Below are 20,643 nucleotides of genomic sequence, written 5' to 3'. Positions count from 1 at the left end.
AACAACCTTTCTAGGAACAGACGTGTAAGCAAATCGACACTGAAATACTTATACTCACAAGAACAGCAGAGACCTTGCTTGCCTACTCCGATCAGCATGTTCAAACAAAGATTACAGTAGGCAGGCTTGTTGAAGTGTTTCAGTCTCCATACATGCTGCCCATCATCTTTCACATTCTGCACAGGACATAAAAGAAACAAATTTCACTTAATAAAATAAACAGTGAAATATACAAGTGCCAATAAAAATTGGAGATTGACTCAAGAAAATAAAAGACAAGCTGTTACTTCATTTAAGACTCTGCACCAGATCACAGCATAATCATTCTAAATACACAGGCAATGAGATAATAAAAAATTCTTCAGCAGCTCATGGACATTCATGTGTTTTGAAAACAACCAAGAAAAAGTCACCAGGCTGCTGTTACCACTGCAACAAAATGATATCAACGTATCTAGGCTGATATTAAATTACAACTAGTATTAAAAATTATTTTTTTCTAGAATAATCCAAAAAATAATGGTGCTGCAGGTCAGAAGGTAAAACTCCCCAAAAAAAACAGTAGAAAGTGTTTTCTAAAACCACATAGATATTCTTAACTACTGTCAGAATTAGTTACATATATGAATATATGTGAAACAGGAAAACTAACCACACCACAATAACTATTCCCAGCCTTAAATGAAGTTCATCTATACTGCCAATTATCTATCAAAACCCATGTATTTAAGGGTGAGATCATCTTAGACCTCTTCTCCAAAAATGGAATTCCTTACATTTAAGGCCAAATTTTTCAGTCAGCTGTTGCAGTATACTCAAATCTTTCATGAATAAATAGATCAACTCACTGGCACTTACTACTTACAGGCCCTCTGTAATTTACGTGAAACTCTAAAATATTATGAAATCATTTATTTTTATGAAACTACGCTTTCTGTTGGATGATTCTCCTCTTCTTTCTTAATGGAATGATTCTGAGGCCTCCCTGTTTTTTAAAGGTTTACAAAATAATGTGCAGTTGGTACAGATGTTAAAATAGTTCTCTAAATTCCTGGCCACTTGGAAATACTGGCCATCAGGCTTTTTTCTTTCTAAAATCATCAGAGGTTTTGTTTCTAAAAAAACTAGATGAACCTAATGTAATTTCACTAGATTTTTTTTTAATTAATTTCTCTTTTACAAAATATAACATCCAATGGAACACAGGCAGTTAATGCCCATCACCTGCTTCCCTGTGTATTGCAGAAACTCTGTTGTCTTCTTGGTCATGTCATTGCCAAAAAAGTAACTGCCATATAGCTAAAGTCACACCAATCTCTGTTTCTCAGAAACCACATCAACAGCTGGTTCTTATCAAGTTTCTCATTTCTCACATCAAACTACTATTACTTGTCATCACATACATGCAATATTGCTGACTAGATCTTCAATAATATGATGGTTTTCACTGATGAGAATAGTCAGCATATGTTGGTGAGCATAAATTTTAATAAAAATTTAGTTTTGTCCTGTATTAGCATATACTGTATGAGTTATAACAAAAATAAAAATTAAAAATCAGTATTGCTATGTTCTTGGAGTTAGAAGTTAATACAAGTCAAATACAATGAAGACTTAGTCACCCTTGTGGGCAAAAAGAAAAATCCTGAAGCAAAATCAGCACTCCAACAAATTAAGAATGTTTGGCTCAAGGCTGAGTCTAAGCCAGGACGCAGCTTTGAATATTTCCTACAAGTTACCTAGAAACAAAAAACCTGAAGTCCATTTTTTTTTTCCCTCTAGTAAGATATCAGGATCAGAGCACAAGTAATAGCTCCCCCAATATTACCAGCAGGAGTTCAAATGCCATCTCTGACAGCTGGGCAATGTCAGGGTCCCCTTTCTGCAGCAAAAGCACAGCAGATGCCTAATGTGGGATTCTCAGGCTGGCAAAGAGTGTGGAAGTTTTCCAATTTCCCCTGAAGAAGCAGAAATAGATTCTGCAGCTGTGAAGCACTAGAAGCCTGTCAAGCTCCTTCATGACTGGCAGCTGAAGAGGATGTATTCCATTAAACAGAGCTCTCTAACTTCTATTTTTCTTCCCATCTTACTACCATATTCCACACATTTTTGATGTATTGTTAAACTAGAATATAGTACGTGAATTTCAAGTTTTCTCAAAGTAGGCAATTATTCATTAAACTACCAAGGCCATGTAAATCCTTCTGAGAAAAAAACAGCAAACAATGTACACTTCAATTTTAATGTCACCCAGGTCATCAACACATACAGTCATAAACCACAAGCACTTAAAATTTGAGCTGACCAGCCTTCCTTAGCAAAATACTTGTTGTTTATGAAAATTAACAGAAATTCAAAATTATGCATGAACTTGCCTCTCTTCCACATTAATTTTGTATTACTTTTTCATTTTAATTTTATTTTTAAAGAATGACCATTATTTGTGAATACATCGCATCTTATTTGAACAGAACATATGGTCTAACTTAGCTGGCATTTTCCTTATCAGAAAAACAAACAAGTCTTGATGTGGGTGTTCTGCCAATTAAAACACTTAGCCGTGTTACAGACTGCAACTGATGCAAATCCATTACATAAACACAATGCACTTTTGGAAAGTAGCAAATTTAATTTTTGCTCTTGTGCACTGCCAAAAAGAAGCAATAAAGTGCTGCATATTATTATGCATGCACATAACTTTTTAAAACACTGCCAAGAGGGAAAAAAAAAGACATAATATGAAACAAAGCCACCTCAATGCAAGTCTTTAAGTATGAATAAAATCCACAATTCTGACACATCAGTGCATTTACTGACATCAACTCATTTTGCTTCCATATCCTGAGAAAAGAGTTTAAAAACAAATAGACATTAAGACGATCTCAAAGCAGGGCAGGTACAGTAAAAATCTCTTCCTCACTTCATTATACACATCACTGAAAATCAAGCCTCCATATGTCATACCCAGACTTTAAAACATAATGACAACAGTAACATTTATTTGTTAACAACGGCTCTCTTAACTCATGGTCCTGACCCTGCTACCATGGATTTGATTGCCAAAACTACCTGACCTTAAAAAGCAAGTCAACCATAAAAGAGCCAGCCTTAGAACAAGTGGAAAATTTTATGCTATCACAAACTTTAGCTACGCATCCCTAACCTAGTTTAATATTAATTTATGTCAGTTTTTTAGATATTTGTCTGTAAGGTAGACAAAGAGATCTTCAAGATTTTGAGACTTAAAAAAGGTAATGAAATCACTAATAAATTTTGATCCCAGCAAACATGCCCTCTTAAAATAGCTACAGAGTGTTGAAAATACCAGAGTATTCAGATTTTCTCTATGAGAAGACTTAGTAACAAGCATCCAAGTGAGAAGGCTGTTACAGAGTAGCTGTAATTCTTTCACTGATTATTTTGATTCCCTTTATTTTAAAAACACTTACTTGACTTGTTCAAGGCAATTCTATTACTGATTTTTAGGTATTGTTTAGTCAGCGGGAAGGTGAGAAGAGTTTCCATTAAACTATGCAGCAAACACAGTTTAAAACAAATATAGTTACATTCTATACTCCTTTGGTTGGCTCTTAGCAAAGAATTCATTTCATGTTTTGTTTCGTTCGATTTGCTCTGAGAAGAAACGGTTTTAAAAGTCTGTTCTTGGTCAAGTGGAGAGGGAGTAACCTGACTCAAGGGACATATGATTTGGGGGGGGCTCCTCACTTCTAATTTCTGAGATACTCCGTGTGTGTGTGTGTGTGTCTGCGTGTGTGTTTGAGAAATCAAAACAGAACAAAAATCTTCCACAGCCTTAATCCATACACTCATCCAAAAACAGAAAAGGGAGCACAAGAGGGAAAATTTAACGGTTCTAAAAAGCTACATAAATAGTCACAGTATGGAGTTTCCCTGTCCAAAATCTGTCACCATCTGTCATCTGCAGAGACTTCGCTGCTGCAGAAATTAAATTGTAAATAATGGTAAATCTGTATACCTGCATGAAACACCGTTTATTTTACACCTGATACAACAAAAGGGATTAGTTACTCCTGACTTTTCCTGGGCTTTTTTCAACCTGGAGACAAAAGGACACGCGGGACTGTAGTAGGGAAAGGCATTTGCGGAGTCCCCGCAGGGCAGCGGGAGCCAACGCAGAGCCCCGGCCCCGCCACCGCAGCCTCCCCTCGGCAGGGCCGCCGCGCCCTCTGCGGGCCCTGCCGCCAAAGCAGACTGGCAAAACAGCTCCTTTTATCCCTTCCCGGGAGCCTGCTGCCAGCCGGGAACCAGCTGGCAGAAAGGGAGCGAGCTACAGCTCGGGGGACTCCAGTTTGCACTCTGCGCGTTTGGAGATAGCGCACGGTGCACCGGAACTTCGGCCTTTCAGAAAACTCACACTTCAGAAAGGGCTTACAGAAATGTCACTCACGACAATAAAAGGCCTGACTGCCCTTCTTCCTCGCTGAACAAAAGAAATAGAAGCCTATGAAACTGCCCAGATGTTGAGCAGTCATTTCAAGCTCCGGCCTGAAGGGATTACTCGTGGTATAACAGATCCCACTCCGGACCGGCACGTATTTGCAAGTCTCTAGTTTGGTTCCATTTTAACATACAACTCAAAAAGTATGGCAACAATAATGCAACATACACGAAATAAGCACTATTCCTAAGTGTGGACTCCCACTGAAACATTCCATCCCACACTTAAAAGAGTTTGAAAGTTGCTTTTAAAATTATTTGAGTACAATCGCATAATATTTGCTGTTTAAGGATCCAAAGTAAAATTTTAAGAGTACATCCCCATAATTTAATTGAAACATAGTCTCAATTCAACACAAATATTTGTCGCATCAAAATTTTACTTGATTTAAAAGGTGAACTTGGTTGAAAGTTAAAATTAGTGTTTCAAAAGAAAGGCGTATTTGCCTTATTTCAAATTACTGATGACTTTATGAAGCACTTACTGGTTTTAAACTTCTCTCACCTTAGGGCAGCTATACAGCAACTGCTCAGTACCAGGTACAGTGCAACCGTGACATCTAGTGGCCAGTGGAGAGGGAATAAAATACTTCCCGAAAATACAGGATTTCTTTAAACACGAGCACTTATGAACTTGCAGTTTATACTTCCTTTTCGTGTAATCACTGACAGAGGTGATAGTCATCATTTGTTACAGGAAAAGAGACACCAAATATCTGGCATGCAATTATTTTAAAAGAGAAATCAAGTGCTTCTATCAAATCATGGTGGAATAATATCGTACAACACCTACCAAAGAGCAGAGTCCAATGTTTATGGCTGACAAAACCCATCATTAAGAAGCCTTTTGTGCACAGATTACAAAAAAAAAAAAATTAAGAGATGCTGGGAGAGTGAATGAGTTAACTCTCCACCTTCTCTTACAATGTTAATCCATTTAAGTTAATGCAGAAGCAAATAAAAATGTCAGAAATTTCAAAGACTTCTACCGTGGAGAAGTAGAGTAAATAGCCTAGTGGTCACTAATGTGCAATAGACCATTTTCCAAAAACAGTCACGAGTACTGCAGGGATGTCTCGGTCCAATTTGTTTTGTAGTGGGAAACTACTGCCTTAAGATGTAGAAATAACTTGGGAAAGTTGATGAGAACTGTGAAAACTCCAGACTGACGTGTGACACTCAGGAAAAAAATACCTCATACATTTATTACTAAAAATTAAACCACACAAATAACAATTTCCTACATAGTTAATATTTTTTTCACAGAATTGTCACTTTACATGAGAGAATTTCTTGAAAAATAAATCCATGAAATTGGAACAACTAAACTTCAGAGTAAGAACTACTTTGTCTTAACAACAAAGGTTTCAGTAGATGCCATATAGAACACATTTAGACACTGCTAATTGGAAAAAAGAGTAGCCACCCAATGTTGTAATTACAAATGGGTTATACATGTATACAATTTCAAGATCTTTTGTTCTAAAACAAAAGGCTAAACAGTACATGCATCTATCTCAGAATCCCTACCGAAAAAAGAACTAATTAAGTCCTTATTTGAATTCCTTATCTTGTACGCAAATTGTTTGTTTAGAACATCAACTGCCTTCAAAAGCACCAAAAAATTAAATATGTCATTTCTATCCTGGAACATTCTCAGAAATAGAAATCTGTATTTCTAAAGTTTACCTTCACAACAACTCCAAAATCAAATCTTAGGAGCAAACAGAACATAAAGCCCAGCAAAATAAAACAAACTGGATATTAAGGTTGATTTCCTAGGGAAATTTGACTTTTTTATGCTCTTTGTCTGATTACTTCATGACTCCAAACTGCACCAGCAACTTTTAAATTAGTTTAGTAATCTCGAATAGATTTGGAGGGCACTAGAAATATCATTGAAGTCTAGGAAAAAGCAGGGGAGAAGCAGAGAGAGAGAGAGACTGCTCATAAACACTGACTTGTTTATTCTTTTATTTTTAAATAATATAGTTGCATACTTCACTTAAATGCTCCTTCTTTTTAAATTATTCTGACTGAATCATCTAATACAGTAATAATGTATGTATGTATGCAATAAAATATTGAAATTTTATGCAATAAAATTAAATGCAATAAAATACTGACTGAAAGGCTTTAAATGTAATGTAGATCTTTTACATATCTGACCTTTCTATATAGCTATTACAGGAAACTAAGGATTAAGCACAAACAATGTAGCTGAATTCTGAAAGTACTATGACAAATCTGCAGCTGAAAGAAATTATCATAGCTTCACTGATATTAGCATATCAAATTAGACCAGCTGAAAATCTTCTATCCTTCATACAAGCTCTATACAACAGTTAAGTACATTACAGTGTTAATGGACCCCAACCCAAAACAAATATTTCACTCGTATCATAATTTATTTAAATAAACCATAGTGACGATTCTTTATCACTATCATACTAGACAAACTCTGAACTTGATCTCTTGGATTTAAAATTTTGTCACTGCCAAGTTCAGTACAGAACCAACACTTAAAACTAAGTTGACAGAATATTTTGGTTGGTGGGTTCTTTGTTTGAGGGTTTTGTTTGGGAGTTTTTGTGGTTTTGCTTTGGGCTTTTGGGGGGCATGGTGGGGGAAGGGGGCAGTAGGTTATATCCCATATTTTAGCATACAAATCAGCTTGAGGAAAACCTCAAGATATTAGCATTTTTTATTTTTTTAGTGAGTCCAAAAGTTTTTTATCTTACTTTTCGTTACCGTAAAGAGGAGAGAGATAGACACCCAGAAAGCAGAGTCCTGGGAAGCTAGGTTTGCAAAATCTAACAATGGCATGCAAAAAGAAATAAGAGCATCCCACTAATGGGAGTGATGCACTGGAATGAAGAGCTTGGATAATACATTAGATGCTGCAAAACCATCAAAATCATGCTATTAGTTTTCACTAAATTACAGACAGGCATTAGAGTTTTATCTTTATTGATTTCACTTTTCAGAGTCCTAAAATAAGATTTTATTTGGACTATGTACAAATGGAAGTAGTGTATTTTTACTGGTTTAATGAAAAATTTAAAATTTTTGCTTTACTCTACATATAATGTGACGGTTTAAAAATTAAGCAGTTTTAAACATAAAAAGAAAAACAGGAGTTCTTTTAAAGGGCAGCATCTTGTCCTAGTGAATCATCAGCAAATTACTAGCAAATCAGCCCATATGTAGATAATGGACTTTACATCAAATATGCTTATTGATAATAAAGCTATTTTGCATGCTATTATAGTATTTTTTCCACAACTGTACATTTATGTCTGTTAAATGCATCAAATACTAGGAATACTCTTGATGACAGAAACACTGACCCAAGCTAATATCAGGCTGTAGAATTTTTATCACTATTTATGTATTTTCAGTATTTTCTTAGTAAAGCTTTAAGCAAGATGAACATCTAATAACTAGTAAAAATACTCAAAAGGATGAAATGTTTGATAACATAGCTTCTTTCTAACAGTTTTTGCTTTCATATGAAAATAAACTCTACAGAATGATCTGCACCAATTTATGCCATAATTCAGGAGTTTCAAATTTAGAAAGAATGAAATGTAAATATTGAAGAATAGTCCCAGAACACCTATACCACCTGTCAAAAAAGAAAAATCTGTCCTGAAAATCACTATCAGTTATCTGTTATATTGCTTGCTTGAGAGCATTTGCTGGCTTTTGCTTACAGTAATTCTGTGGAAGTAATGGAATTCAGCCTGACAAAGATCTGTTGTTTGATGACAGTAATTTAACATTTTTCTTACTTTGTCTCACATATAGAATTAGGGAATTAGTACTACAGTGATCCAGACACATTGAAACTTATCTTCAATTCAGATATTTTACTTGTAATTTAATTAATTCGATTTTTCAAGACTTATCTTCTGTTCCAAAAACTTGTTTGCCACATATCTCCCTGCACAAAGTATCAATCTGAGCATTCTTTGTGCAAATAAAATAGCATAGAGCAACTACAGCAGTCTAGATTGCACTAAATGGGGAAAATAAATATTAATAATTATTTTCAGTATGTGAAAATTACTTAAGGAAAGAGATTGAAAAGAGATTAAAAGGCTTTCTTTTGAAGAGCAGAAAAGCATTTGAAACCTATGCTTCAACAGATGAGCTCAAAGTCAGCTCAAATATAGGACAGCAGGTGGCACTGACAACATGCCAATCTTTAAACAGCTGTGTTGAACTGGTACAAAACTGATCATATTACATCTGTATTACCTTTAATGTGAGGTTGTAAATGTGGAGAACATGAGCTCATCTTTCACAATACTCTATCCATTGGTGTAAGTGTTCCCCCTGAGATTGCTTCTTACTATACTTTACTAATGTAGTTACAGAGACAGAGGATCTTCACAGGGATGTATCATGACAGGGCAAGAGCCAGCGCCATAATTGCTGCAGAAGAAATTCCATCTGCACATGAACAAAAACACTTTCCCTTGAGAACAATTAACACAGGGAAAGTTTGCCCACAGAACTGGTAGAATCCACCTCACTCAAATTATCCAGGCTTAACAGGGCCCTGGGTAACTCAATCTGTGGTGCTGCCTGTAATTAGGGACTGGAACAGAAGATCCCCCGAAGTTCTTCCCAACCGGAATTGTTCTGTGACAGTACAGTTAGGCCACACAACCCAGTACCATGCTGAGAAGCTTAGACACTACTCCAAGCCAGCTCTGACACACATGGGCAGTAAAACACACTTAAGAGATAATATTGCAGCTTAGAATTAACATGTTGTTAGCAGGGAAAATTATTCAGCTTTTTACAGCTTCCAGCTCCAGAGCCAGCTTTTCAGGTGGTGCTTCAAACTTGCCAGTGTACCCGTGACACTGAAGACACACCTCGTTCTTTGCACGTCACTCAGCCATAGTAAAGAGGGGTAAAGCAAAGTCATTCTTTATACAAGCCACAGAGAAACTAACCTGAAGGCCACAGTCAACATCCAAGCAGAAACTTGATGCTACAATTTAATACTTACATTTTCTAACCCAAGAAGGACCAAGAGTGGGATTGTTGTCATTCCTCCTTGGATCCACTCTTCTAGGGAAACAGTGCCATCATGATCATAGTCAATTTCTTCCATCATTTCATGAAGAATCTACAGTTCAATGAAAGATCTCGTAAGTTCTAATTTATTATTACTATATTCTAATACAGCAACTTGTCAGGACATGTGCAGATCTCCAATTCTCTCATACAAAAAATAAGAAAAATATTACTTGCATGGTAGCTCTAGTCAAATGGGTATGGACAGTTCAAAAAATGAAGTGTCATACTATGATATTTTATTAACAGCTAAAGGTCCCAAACCAACTTGTGTTCTTTGGGCACTCATTCTTACGAAATTTTCAGAGGACAAACCAGTTACGCTATAGAAGTTAATATTACATTTACTGAACATTCCATAGATCAGATTTAAATATCAAAACACTGGTGAAAGTGCTAATTCACAGTGGCCTAGTGGAACACAGGCTATCCCTATTTCTACCTTACTCACCTATGAAGTGCCATGTGGATATGAAATATGACAAAATTATGACAGCTGTCTCTAACTACATTAAAAAATTGTGATAAATGGATACTTACTGGACTTAATTCAGTAATATCCCATTCAAGATATTCTGCAACATGCATCATTTGAGCAATGATATTTTCCAGCTCCTAGAGATGAATGAAAAAGTATGATATTTAATGCAAGGTTATAAAGAAAAATTCTACTGCAAGCAACTAATAATTCAACCATATTGCATTCAGTGACACTATTTCATCAAGATCCCTGATGAAATGTACTTTACACTGGAAGCTGTAAAGTGAATTCTCAAGTGAATCTGCTTACTAGCAAAACATCCTGCATGGACTACAAAGCATTCAGGGAGGTGAAATACAGCTCCACAATCAAAGAAATTGAAAGTAGTCACAGATTGTTCCTTCCTAGTTATCTTTCAAGCACCCATGTTTTCATGATCCGATTTCCACCCTGTGTGTGGTAAGATCATGTAATGATCTTTAAATTCTATCACTATAACAAATTATTTTTTTGACAGTAATTGTATAAATCACAACTTTCTAATAGAAACAAGGCATGAAGTGGATTCTGTAAACTACTACAGATTTATTTTCTTACCACTAGGGTACTGCAACTTCCCTTGATCACGTATCACTAGGGCTTTTCTGTATTTATATATACACTTTTGCTTTGTAAACATGCTCAAATGCTTATCTAGGTCCATTCTAAATTCTCATTTGTATCCAGGCATCTAACCCAACTTGGTATTGCCTAAAATTATGGTGCCATTTTTACTTTATACCCGTATACAATTTAGTTTCCCTGCAACTTACGGGAATCACCTCCTCTTCCTTAAAAAATCCATTCTATGCTGTCTTGCTTCCAGTAGATACAAAAAAAGGTAGGAAAAAAACCCAAAGGGGAAAAAAACCAAAATTCACTGCTAATAAAACACTTGTTTCTGCTAGCTACCAGAAAAAAATATTAACATCTTTTAAAATTATTTCCATATATCTGACTTTTCTTCAAACATTTGGCTGGGCTACTCCTCAAAACCCATTATTGCCCTTAATATTGTTCCCCCATTCTTAATAATAACATGGAAGTTATGACATCTTTTCACATAAATCCACTGTGTGACTCTCACACTTACATTTTTTAATGACATCTTTACAAATGGTGCTTTCACCCATATCTCCCAGCAGCATACTAGAACTACTGGAATCATATAAATGTGTCCCCTACAGTAATATCATTAAAATCAGAAGACTATAGAATGGGACTCCATGACAGCAGTGTCAGCAACTGAAAATTTATATAGTTGTAGAAGCAGCATTCCTCATTGGAAAAGAAAACTCATATGAAAAAAATTCAAATTAATCAATTTTTATTGACTATATTTTATATTGTTTCTAATAACTCCGGATAAGTATCAACATGTTTTGAATTAAAGCAATTTTGTACAGTTTTGCCATGTTGACATACTCTTACAAGGCAATACATAAAAAACATTACCGAACTATCCAGGTATCCATTCCCATCTGTATCATACAAGCGAAACATAACTGAAAAGAAAACAGAGAAGGAAACTCTGTTAGAAAGCACATCTCTTTTTCATAGAAAAAACCAACTCCAAACCAAAACACAAAACAATTAAGCCTGAGTTCCAAAAAAAGGACAAATGTTAACATTTTTGTTTAATGATCAGACTAGCTGTAGACCCACCAAACAAGTTGCATTATATGGGAGATTCATTCAGTAACTATCCGGCCACACTGCCTCCAATGAGACATATTAGCAAGAGAGTGCAACTGCACCTTTTCCCCACCATCACCCTAACAGCTAATTTGATCTATGAACTTGATTTTGCTTCCCTCTAGAGATGATCTGTCTTCATGGCAAGTACAACCAAAAGGCCCTTCTCTGTGATCTCATCAAACACAGGATAACACACAACTGGTCACAAACGTTGATAAGCCTGCTTAAATACCAATGCTACTCACTTGGCTGCAGCTATCACTATTCAGTAGTGATACTGCTTTAGAAACTATTTTCTGACCAACTAAATGAAACACAGAATTAGTATTTTAAACATTTAATCATCCAAATCCAACAATAAACATTCATCACAAACTGGCAGCATGACTTCTTCCAGGACCCTACTTGCTTCATCAATTTCAAAATGTATTCCCAACATTCTGGGGAACCACACAGACAAAAAGACGTATTTTGACAATACCCAGAAAAAATATATACTTTCAAGATTGTATCATGACTTGATCCCGGCTGAAAGAAGGGATACGTGCACCATTACCAAGATATTTGGAAGCAGAAAAGCATAAAGCTTTCACAGAAATACTGTTAGAAGACTAAAAACAAAATCCAGAAGCCTACAAATACCCCACTGTTTGTCCCTGCTTTCAGTGACATTTTGTTAGAGCTCTGAAATCCAAATACCCACCATGCTCTTCAAAAGTGGTGGGTTTTTTTACCCCTACACAAGTTTTTTAGGGATGAAGAAGTCAGCCCATGTAGAGGTGGTCCCAGGACAACTTAATGCCTTCACAAACAGCAAAACACAAGTTGTCTAATCAGATCTCTCTGGAAACGTAACATGTGACCTATTTAACACTGAGGAATCCTACCACACTGGATCCATGGCAAATGCTGTTACAGTCCAATAAATGTCACACACAAAGCTTACCATAATTTTCAGGAAACAATATAATAAAATAATGAGAAGTGAGAGGAAATTCTTAGCAACTAGAGAGTAAAGTTCAGAAAGAATTTGAACATTTTTTGGACTTAGACCAAAAATTTTATTTTAACTGTTATATGTATTGGCCAGTTTTGCTTATATCCTCCTTCTTGGGAATGACTTGATCATCTAACTGTGTGGAAAAAAGGTAAGCACTATACCTCTCTACCACTTCAGCAATTTTTGCCATATACCTTGTACAGCTCTTAAGAGCTGTAGGACAAGATTGATGATATTTACAGTAGTACACTATTTCACGCCACAAAGGCCCATGATTCATTAGTTACAGGTTAGGAAAACCTATAAAAATATCCTTCTTTCCCTAGAGTTACCATAGCAAAGATGTTTCAGTGTAAAACAACAGTTAATGCCAAAAGCCACCAGAGACGGGTACTGCCAGCTAGTACGCCTTCCATCAAAGCTTCTCAGAGCTTGACAGCTAATATTGTCTGGCAAAGGTACCATTAGGCATTCACAGTTTCCATAGGGATGAATCACTGAATCAACTCAATGATAAAGTTAAAATCATTTGGTGCTCCTTCCTCCTCCTCTGTGATTCTTAGACACTAGTTGAGATAATGTTTTACAGCTAGTTTTAGCATCTCTGTGACCTTTACTCACTCCAGAGCAGAGTGCTTAAGATTTTTTTTTTCCTTTAACATGAATCAGTAGTTCTAATCAGTTGTTTAAAAGCAGAAATTAGCATAAATATAACTGTTTCACCTTTGTAGAAACAAAGTCTTTCCAATTACATATGTATAGGGCAGTAAAAAGGCTCAATCTGTGCTCTTGGCTAGATTCTGAAAACTATGCTACTGGTGTGGCATGCAATCTCTTTTCTATTCATACACTCCTAAATATTCATGCTCTTGATTTACACACTCTAGGAGGGAAAAAAAAAAAAAAAAAAGAAAAAAAAATCAAACCAAGAACAAAAACAACCGAAACAGAAGTTCTGCTGCGAACTATAGAGCCCAAGTAAAATTTTTCTATTTCTTTTCCCATCTTACCTGATTACACTGACTGGGCACTCAATTTCCATTTCTAGATTGCCATTTAAGCTTAAAAAGATTACTTACATTCTCTCGATGTATCTCTGTGAGGAATGCTTGGGATTCTCTTTATATTCAGGTCATACATAGATTATGAATAATAGATATGCTGAGCATAACAAACAGGTGAGGTTCACACTATGTAAGACCCCTACACTCTTAATAGGTTAGAAAATCCATTTACTTTCTGGAATATTTATAAATCTATGAAAATCTGTAGATCATATAGATCCAAAGATGAAACATTGTTTTCTCTTAGTGTAGTTTATCCTCCAGCCTACATCAAATTTTAAATGAAAGCATCACTTTCACATTCTGCTTCTCCTGAATTAGGTTTCCAAACACTCAGCTATGACTTATTTTTCTAATTTTTGTCATCTGAAAAAAAAAATCACTATTTGTAGTTGGTATTAATATTAATGTTGGCAACTCCAGAACAAACCATTTTTCTTCTTTCCCCTCCATTGCTACAAACTTCTAATTTACATTACAGCCACAGACCTACTGCTTTCAAATTTAAAAAAAAAGAGCTAAATTATCCCATTAATTTATAATGAGAATTCAACTGAAATCAACAGAACAGTCGGCATACAATAGTGCAGTATAAGCTGAAATTTAGTACTAAAGAGCAAAAATATGTGGTATATTTCTCTGTATGACAAAGAAGAAAATAAACCATAAAACAACCATACCCAGAGTTAAATGTAGTAAATGCAATTGACCTTGAATATACAAAATATTTAAGTACCATACACACATTAGATTATGTTCTCTCACTCCTAAATCATGTACAACACAGTCTTTTGCCCATGCATCTCCTATTGCAGGAAGTTCATAAAAAATCCCCACACTATAAATGTCATCTGCTCCTCCGTCTCTCCTCCTTTCCATTGTACCGACTCCTGACACCAGGGGAGGCAATTGGTCTCCATTTCATGCCATGGTCTGTGCATCGAGCTCCTCAGAGTTCTGGTAAGGCTTGCAAAACTTGCTACCATGCAGCACTTACTGCACTGTAAGTTAAATTCAGTCCTCGCATCTCAGTTTTGCTGTGCCTGTGTTCTGAATGCGCATTCACACACATGTTCTCATGTTTTAACCATGTGATACCAAAACAGTATTACCAAATTTGGGGGATTTGCTGTGACTTTGCAGTACAAAGTTGACAGGTCACAAAACGTCAAGATACTTCAGCGACACATAACCTTGTAATGAATTTCTTATTTTGGCAGAAGCAGCCTACTGTTTGCACATCTTATCATATTGAATATTTACTTCCATATGAGAGCCTGATCCCACAGATCTTTTAACAAACCAGTTACGTACACTGAAGTACATTTCATCTCGATAAGGACTATATCATTGGTCTGTTTAGCCATGTGAAAAACTGGCTTCTGAAATTCCACAATAAAGAAACAAGGTTGGGTTTTGGGGTTTTTTCTCCAATTTATACATCAAACTCAGAGGTTTTTTTTCTGTTTTTTTTTTTTTTTTTAATAGGTAGTGGTGTTGCACTTTAATGATGCAGGCCACTAATTAAAAACAAACAGACAAATAAAATAACCAAAATGTAATTTCTAACCTCCATTGTCAAACACTCCTTCCCAGTAGTGATGCAGACTTGGATGGCTCTTGGCTTCTCAGTATTCAGTAATAGTACAGAGCCCAAAGCCTATATTAGCAACTATTCTTTGAATTAGGATGTTTAATGCAGGTTATTCACCCCATCTATAGATCTTTAAGTATACTCAGTATACTTTGTTTTTCTCAGATCTGATACTACTCAAGAGATGCTAGTGTAGAGAGTATTATTGTAACTACAGAATGTACAGTCCTTACTCCCCATTGTAGCAAATGCTAGATAGACCACATTTAGTTTAAAATCTCATCATTAGCAAGAATAAAAAAAGCATTTCTGCAACAACGGGGTCACCTAGAACCATATTTTTATGATCCATCTGCTCAAAACTGGTTCTTAAATTCACAAACAGAATACTTGATGACGTATGGAAATAAATATTTGAAGTTAAAAAAGAACATACATTCTAGCTTGTCTTCAGGTCTTCCTCTTTCTAGCAGTGACAGATAGCAAACAATATCCTTCAGCTGTATCACGTCTGGTAAATGTGAGTTGGCAGGAGTAGGAGGTCTGGATGTAGAGGTACCCTTGTTAAGTCTCAGACCTGGAAATAACCCATAGCCTTTGTTAGTCTGAACATACAATATAAGCAGAGAATGAAAACATAACTCTTGCATGCATTCATCCTTTTTTTATGTGACTCTCAGATTACTTCTTAATTTAAATAAAAAGTTTGAAACAGTTCATGTTCATAGTTTATCCAGCAAAGGTAAAATTAAAATAAACTATTTAAAAAAAAAAAAAACACATACCAAATTATGGGAATGGCATAACCTTTTTTAATTTGTGCTGATCTGATTTCATTTGACTACAAAACAATTTTGTGAATACTTTTGTTCTTCCATACTAGATGCTAGGTATTAAAAAACAATCCCTGCCCAAGTCTGCATCCACGTCCTTGTGCTTGTAGAAGCTTCATCTGATTTCTAGATTGACAACTACACTAATTGAAGATGTTTTAGTGTCAACGAAAACTCCTCTAATACCCAAGTGTACTGTTATCCCAAAAACACAGCCAGATGTGTGCCAGTGCAGCACTTATTTAAAACACAGAAGTCTCACTTACAGACTACTGAGAAAATAAATTTAGGACTTAAACAACAGTCATAATAATTGCTCAGACATTGTGATTAATAGCAGTTCCAGTGTACTAACTGGAATTAAAGTTTCAAAATTGCCAAGCTTTTTGTTTCAGTACAACATTAGTATGACCAGTCCTGATGATATCACTGGAATCTGAGGACCAAAATGGGGCAAAACACAGAGAAAGGAGTAAGAAAACTTTCTTTACCAGTGTGCTAAATTTCTCTCTGACTGAGAGTTATCCCCTCTCTCCCTAAATTTAGCTTGAAAAACTTCATTGCAATCCAGAATCTCCTTCAAAAGCCTACATTTTAAAAGGTATGCTTACATGTTATGAGATACATATGCTAAAACAATAAAATAAGATAAAAAAGAGCAATTTGGTGTGCAAAAAATGTATCTTGCAATGAATTTCATTTTCATGGTTTCAGGCAAATAATAAACACTAAAAGTAAATATCAAATGAACAAAAATATTTAATCAGCCATTGTTCCATTTAATGGGCTTGCATGTCAGTTAAGTGTCATTAAAATTAAGATATTTTAATATTTTCTTCAGTTAAGTGCTAGTTTTAATCACACAGCTTACACAAATAGTTCATATTCCAGTCTTCTGTAAACCATATTCACAGAATAAAAAGGATTATAAAACCTGGGATAACTCTTTCCAAAAATAAATTGTGCTGAATCGAAATGAAAAGAAATACAGATTTTGAGGTATCTTTTAACCTATCATCAGCTGCAAGGTACAGGTTAAATTATTACTTCTTAATCAGAGGTGGGAAGGGTTGGCTGCAATGTACTCAATTACAGATGACTTCCAGTCCTGCTGCTTACCTGGCATCTGTTTCCATTTTTCTTCAGACACCTTAACTGAAAATACAGTTTATAAACAGACATGAGTGGACCAAAAAAGATTAAATGTAAAACAAGCACATACTTGACAGACTAATGAACGCTGCTACCTTCCTTGTCATTTTCTCTAGCTCTCACTTACCCTTCCATTTTCCAGAGGAATGTCAAATATTTCTAACAAAGTTATTTTCCAGTACAGTCAGCTTTTTTTTCACTATTGGTAACATTTAAACATTTAACTAGATACCCAAAAACAAGTGTTTGCATAGTTTCCATTTGCACAATAAAATATACCAATGCACAGTTTTTCCCTTTAAAAGTTACAAATTATCAGGCTGTATACAGTATAAACCATGAAACTGAATTCCAATATAAACCCAGTATATTTTCCAGCCTAAAAAATTCTTGCATGAGGTGAACGGAACTGCCTCTCTGAACATGTTTTGGATATAACTATTTATCAACCAGTCCTTCTGGCATTAAGGTAAAAATATATGGAAGCTTCCTAAACTGGTATTACACTATATTATTTCTAAAGTCCTTAGTAACAGAAAAAGATAAAAAAACTCATGACAAACTTGGAAAAGTTAGTGTAGGAGAAAAAAAATTTTAGGAGGCAACATTAGAGTAAGAAACTTAACACACAGTTTAAACAGTAATAACAGCACCATCCTTAATAATGATGTTATAATAATTATCATTATTATAATTTTGCCACACATAGGAATAAAATGTATCAAATAGAACTGCAGTGAATGTGAAGAAAGCTGAGTACAGCCTATACAAGGCAGAATTTAGCCGTGTCCTCTGAAATCAAAATGACTTTTAGTGCTATATTAACACCTACCCAGCACTTAAAGTATCAGTAGCTGCTAAATATGTAGGATTAATAACAACAGAAGCACACCTAGACAGGTAAGAGGAAACAGCAGCAACTGGCACAGAAAGGGTTGAGCACCAGCAGGAGCCTCCTGAATAAAGCCTGAAGGTTTTTAAGTGTTTATACAGGAGAGTAGGCAGCAAGATCATGTAACCATAGCAATGTGATTAGCATTAACATGACAAAGAATGTCCACTTGGTGTCTCAGCTGCATCATTATTGTGAACTAAAAACACAAACCCATTTAATTTCCATTCCTTTTCACAGTACTTCCTATTACGGTTGAGTTAGTTTCTCTAATTTCACAAATACCAGAATAAAAAATCTCTCGATATGTAGTTAAGAATTCCATATATTTACAGCTATTAGAAATAAAACAACAGGATGAGGGAGCCTTTAGGTCTTGTATTACTGATTTTATTACTTACCTCCAGAAAGGTGCTGTGGTTTGTTTTTTATTAACGGGCTGCAGTGAGAGATTTTGTTCTTAAATGAAGTAAAAAGATGTTCAACAAAATCATCTGGTAACTCTGCCTCCAGAAAAGTCTTCATGAAAAGCTTGAACCCCTCTAAATCAATTGTCTGCAGTGAAGGGGAAGAAAAAAAGAATAAAAATGTTTGAATGTTTTGTAAAAAAACCCCCACATAATTGTTTGATAATCCATAAAATAATATTCTGTTGACAAAAGCTTTGGACTGTATTTGAATATATTGATTTCTGAAGTTACAGACTGGCACGCCTATTCTTGAAAGTGATTACTGAATTAAGTATTACTTAGAAAATTCACAGTATTGCTATAATACCTCGGAGCACTGTGTAAGAAAGCCCAGAGTAAATTCAGAGCACTTACATCAAGACCCTGAAATCAAGTTCCATGCTCTCAAATTTCTTGATTAGCATCCAAAGGCACCTACAGAGCTCCTAGGGATGTACTTAGCATGTCTCAGCTTCTCCTATAATTAGGCAGACAAAAAGCAGGTGATTTTTGGATGCCTAATTCAGGGAATTGAAGGCCTCCTGTCTTTTCCTACAGTGGCAACATGCTTTGCTGGTGTTTGTCAAAGACTTACTGATCACCCTCTCTCAGATAGGCTCAAAGAGTCAAATGAGAGTGCTCAGACATGCAGCATTACTTAGAGGGAAAAAACCAAAAGTTGTTGATCCAATACATCTGTCATTTAGCTTCATTTGTTTTTGCTTTTGCCAGCAAGGTAAGAACTGAATAATAAAACTACAATAATGATTTTTTTCTGTTAAAACAGCATTGTCTAAGTAATAAAATGAATCATACATTATCTCAAGTTGGAAGGAATACATAAGGATCATTAAGCAAAACTCCCTGCTCCTCACAGGACTACCTGAAACTAAACCACATGACGAAGAGCATCACCCAGATGCTACCTGACCTCTGACAGGCTTGGTGCCATGAACAAGGCACGCTCTGGAAAGCCTTTTCCGCTGACCAACCATCCCTCCCAGTGAAGAGCCTTTTCCTGATGTCTGATCTGGACTTCCCCTGATGCAACTTCATTCTATTTCCTCATGTCCTGTTGCTGGTCACCAGGGAGATATTAGCATCTCCCCCTCAAGGAAGGTGTAGGCTGCAAAGGGATCACAGCAATGCAAAGCATTATGATCCCATTTTATCCTGCTAATATAGAATGAAAATAAAGGTATCCTGAAACATACTGACACAAATGCGTATTTATCATTACATTTGTGATTTTAAAACAGTTTATTATTAATAATCTGATAACACCGAGTGTTACTTTCTTTATAGATCAAACAGAACAGCAACTTGTCATTGTTAAATAATGAAGGGATAAATCCACATGATACCACAAAACTGACTTCGAGAAAATTCCCTATGCTTCAGTAATACTCCATTTCTCCATAGAAAAGTCCATAGTGCAAGTCCTTTAGTTCATCACAGTGAACGTGGAAGGAGGGAAAAGACTATCAAGAATCAGCTTGAAACCATGCCAGAAAAAAAAGAAAATAGAGACTGAATTTTCAAAGGCCTCAGCGAATTTAGGATCTGAGTCACAGTATAAATAATTTTTGCTATCGTTTTAATATAATTTTAAGACTTTGGAGCAGGGACTTCTCTTCCCCTGACTTCTTTGACATTTACTTCTTTAATGTATTTACATTAAAATTTTATGTGCAGGTTAAATAAGGTGTTTTCCATTAAGATCAAGAACTAACTACAGAAGAGTAATGTTTTAAATGTGTATCATCATCCTTATGAGGGACCAACAATACAAATTGCAGAATCTGACTACTCTTGCCCAAGTCATAATTATTAGGAATGCAAGATTGGCGAGAGGGTATCTCTGCTGA

General features: G+C 35.6%; 1 protein-coding gene across 12 annotated transcripts in view; it reads right to left on the bottom strand.

Moving 5' to 3' along the window:
* DGKB (diacylglycerol kinase beta) overlaps positions 1–20,643 on the bottom strand; it is a 408,855-nt gene that overhangs the window by 234,443 nt on the left and 153,769 nt on the right. For 7 of the 12 annotated variants that reach the window (XM_066196511.1, XM_066196492.1, XM_066196528.1 and 4 more), the window contains 7 exons: positions 18,728–18,881; positions 17,402–17,437; positions 15,886–16,026; positions 11,549–11,598; positions 10,114–10,188; positions 9,506–9,625; positions 59–176 (listed from right to left, as the gene is read on the bottom strand). In XM_066196511.1, coding sequence (XP_066052608.1) covers positions 59–176; positions 9,506–9,625; positions 10,114–10,188; positions 11,549–11,598; positions 15,886–16,026; positions 17,402–17,437; positions 18,728–18,881 — 694 coding nt within the window. Of the gene's footprint in view, positions 1–58; positions 177–9,505; positions 9,626–10,113; positions 10,189–11,548; positions 11,599–15,885; positions 16,027–17,401; positions 17,438–18,727; positions 18,882–19,150; positions 19,219–20,643 lie in introns of those variants that run through there. The other 5 variants (XM_066196536.1, XM_066196558.1, XM_066196551.1 and 2 more) reach the window with 2 other exon arrangements.

Source organism: Chamaea fasciata, unplaced genomic scaffold (genome assembly GCF_029207755.1).
Source record: "Chamaea fasciata isolate MVZ Bird 193981 ecotype frontalis unplaced genomic scaffold, bChaFas1.0.hap1 SCAF_1, whole genome shotgun sequence".
Classification (NCBI taxonomy): Eukaryota; Metazoa; Chordata; class Aves; order Passeriformes; family Sylviidae; genus Chamaea; species Chamaea fasciata.
Note: the sequence above shows the minus strand (reverse complement) of the source record. Positions and strands in the feature narration are given on the sequence as shown.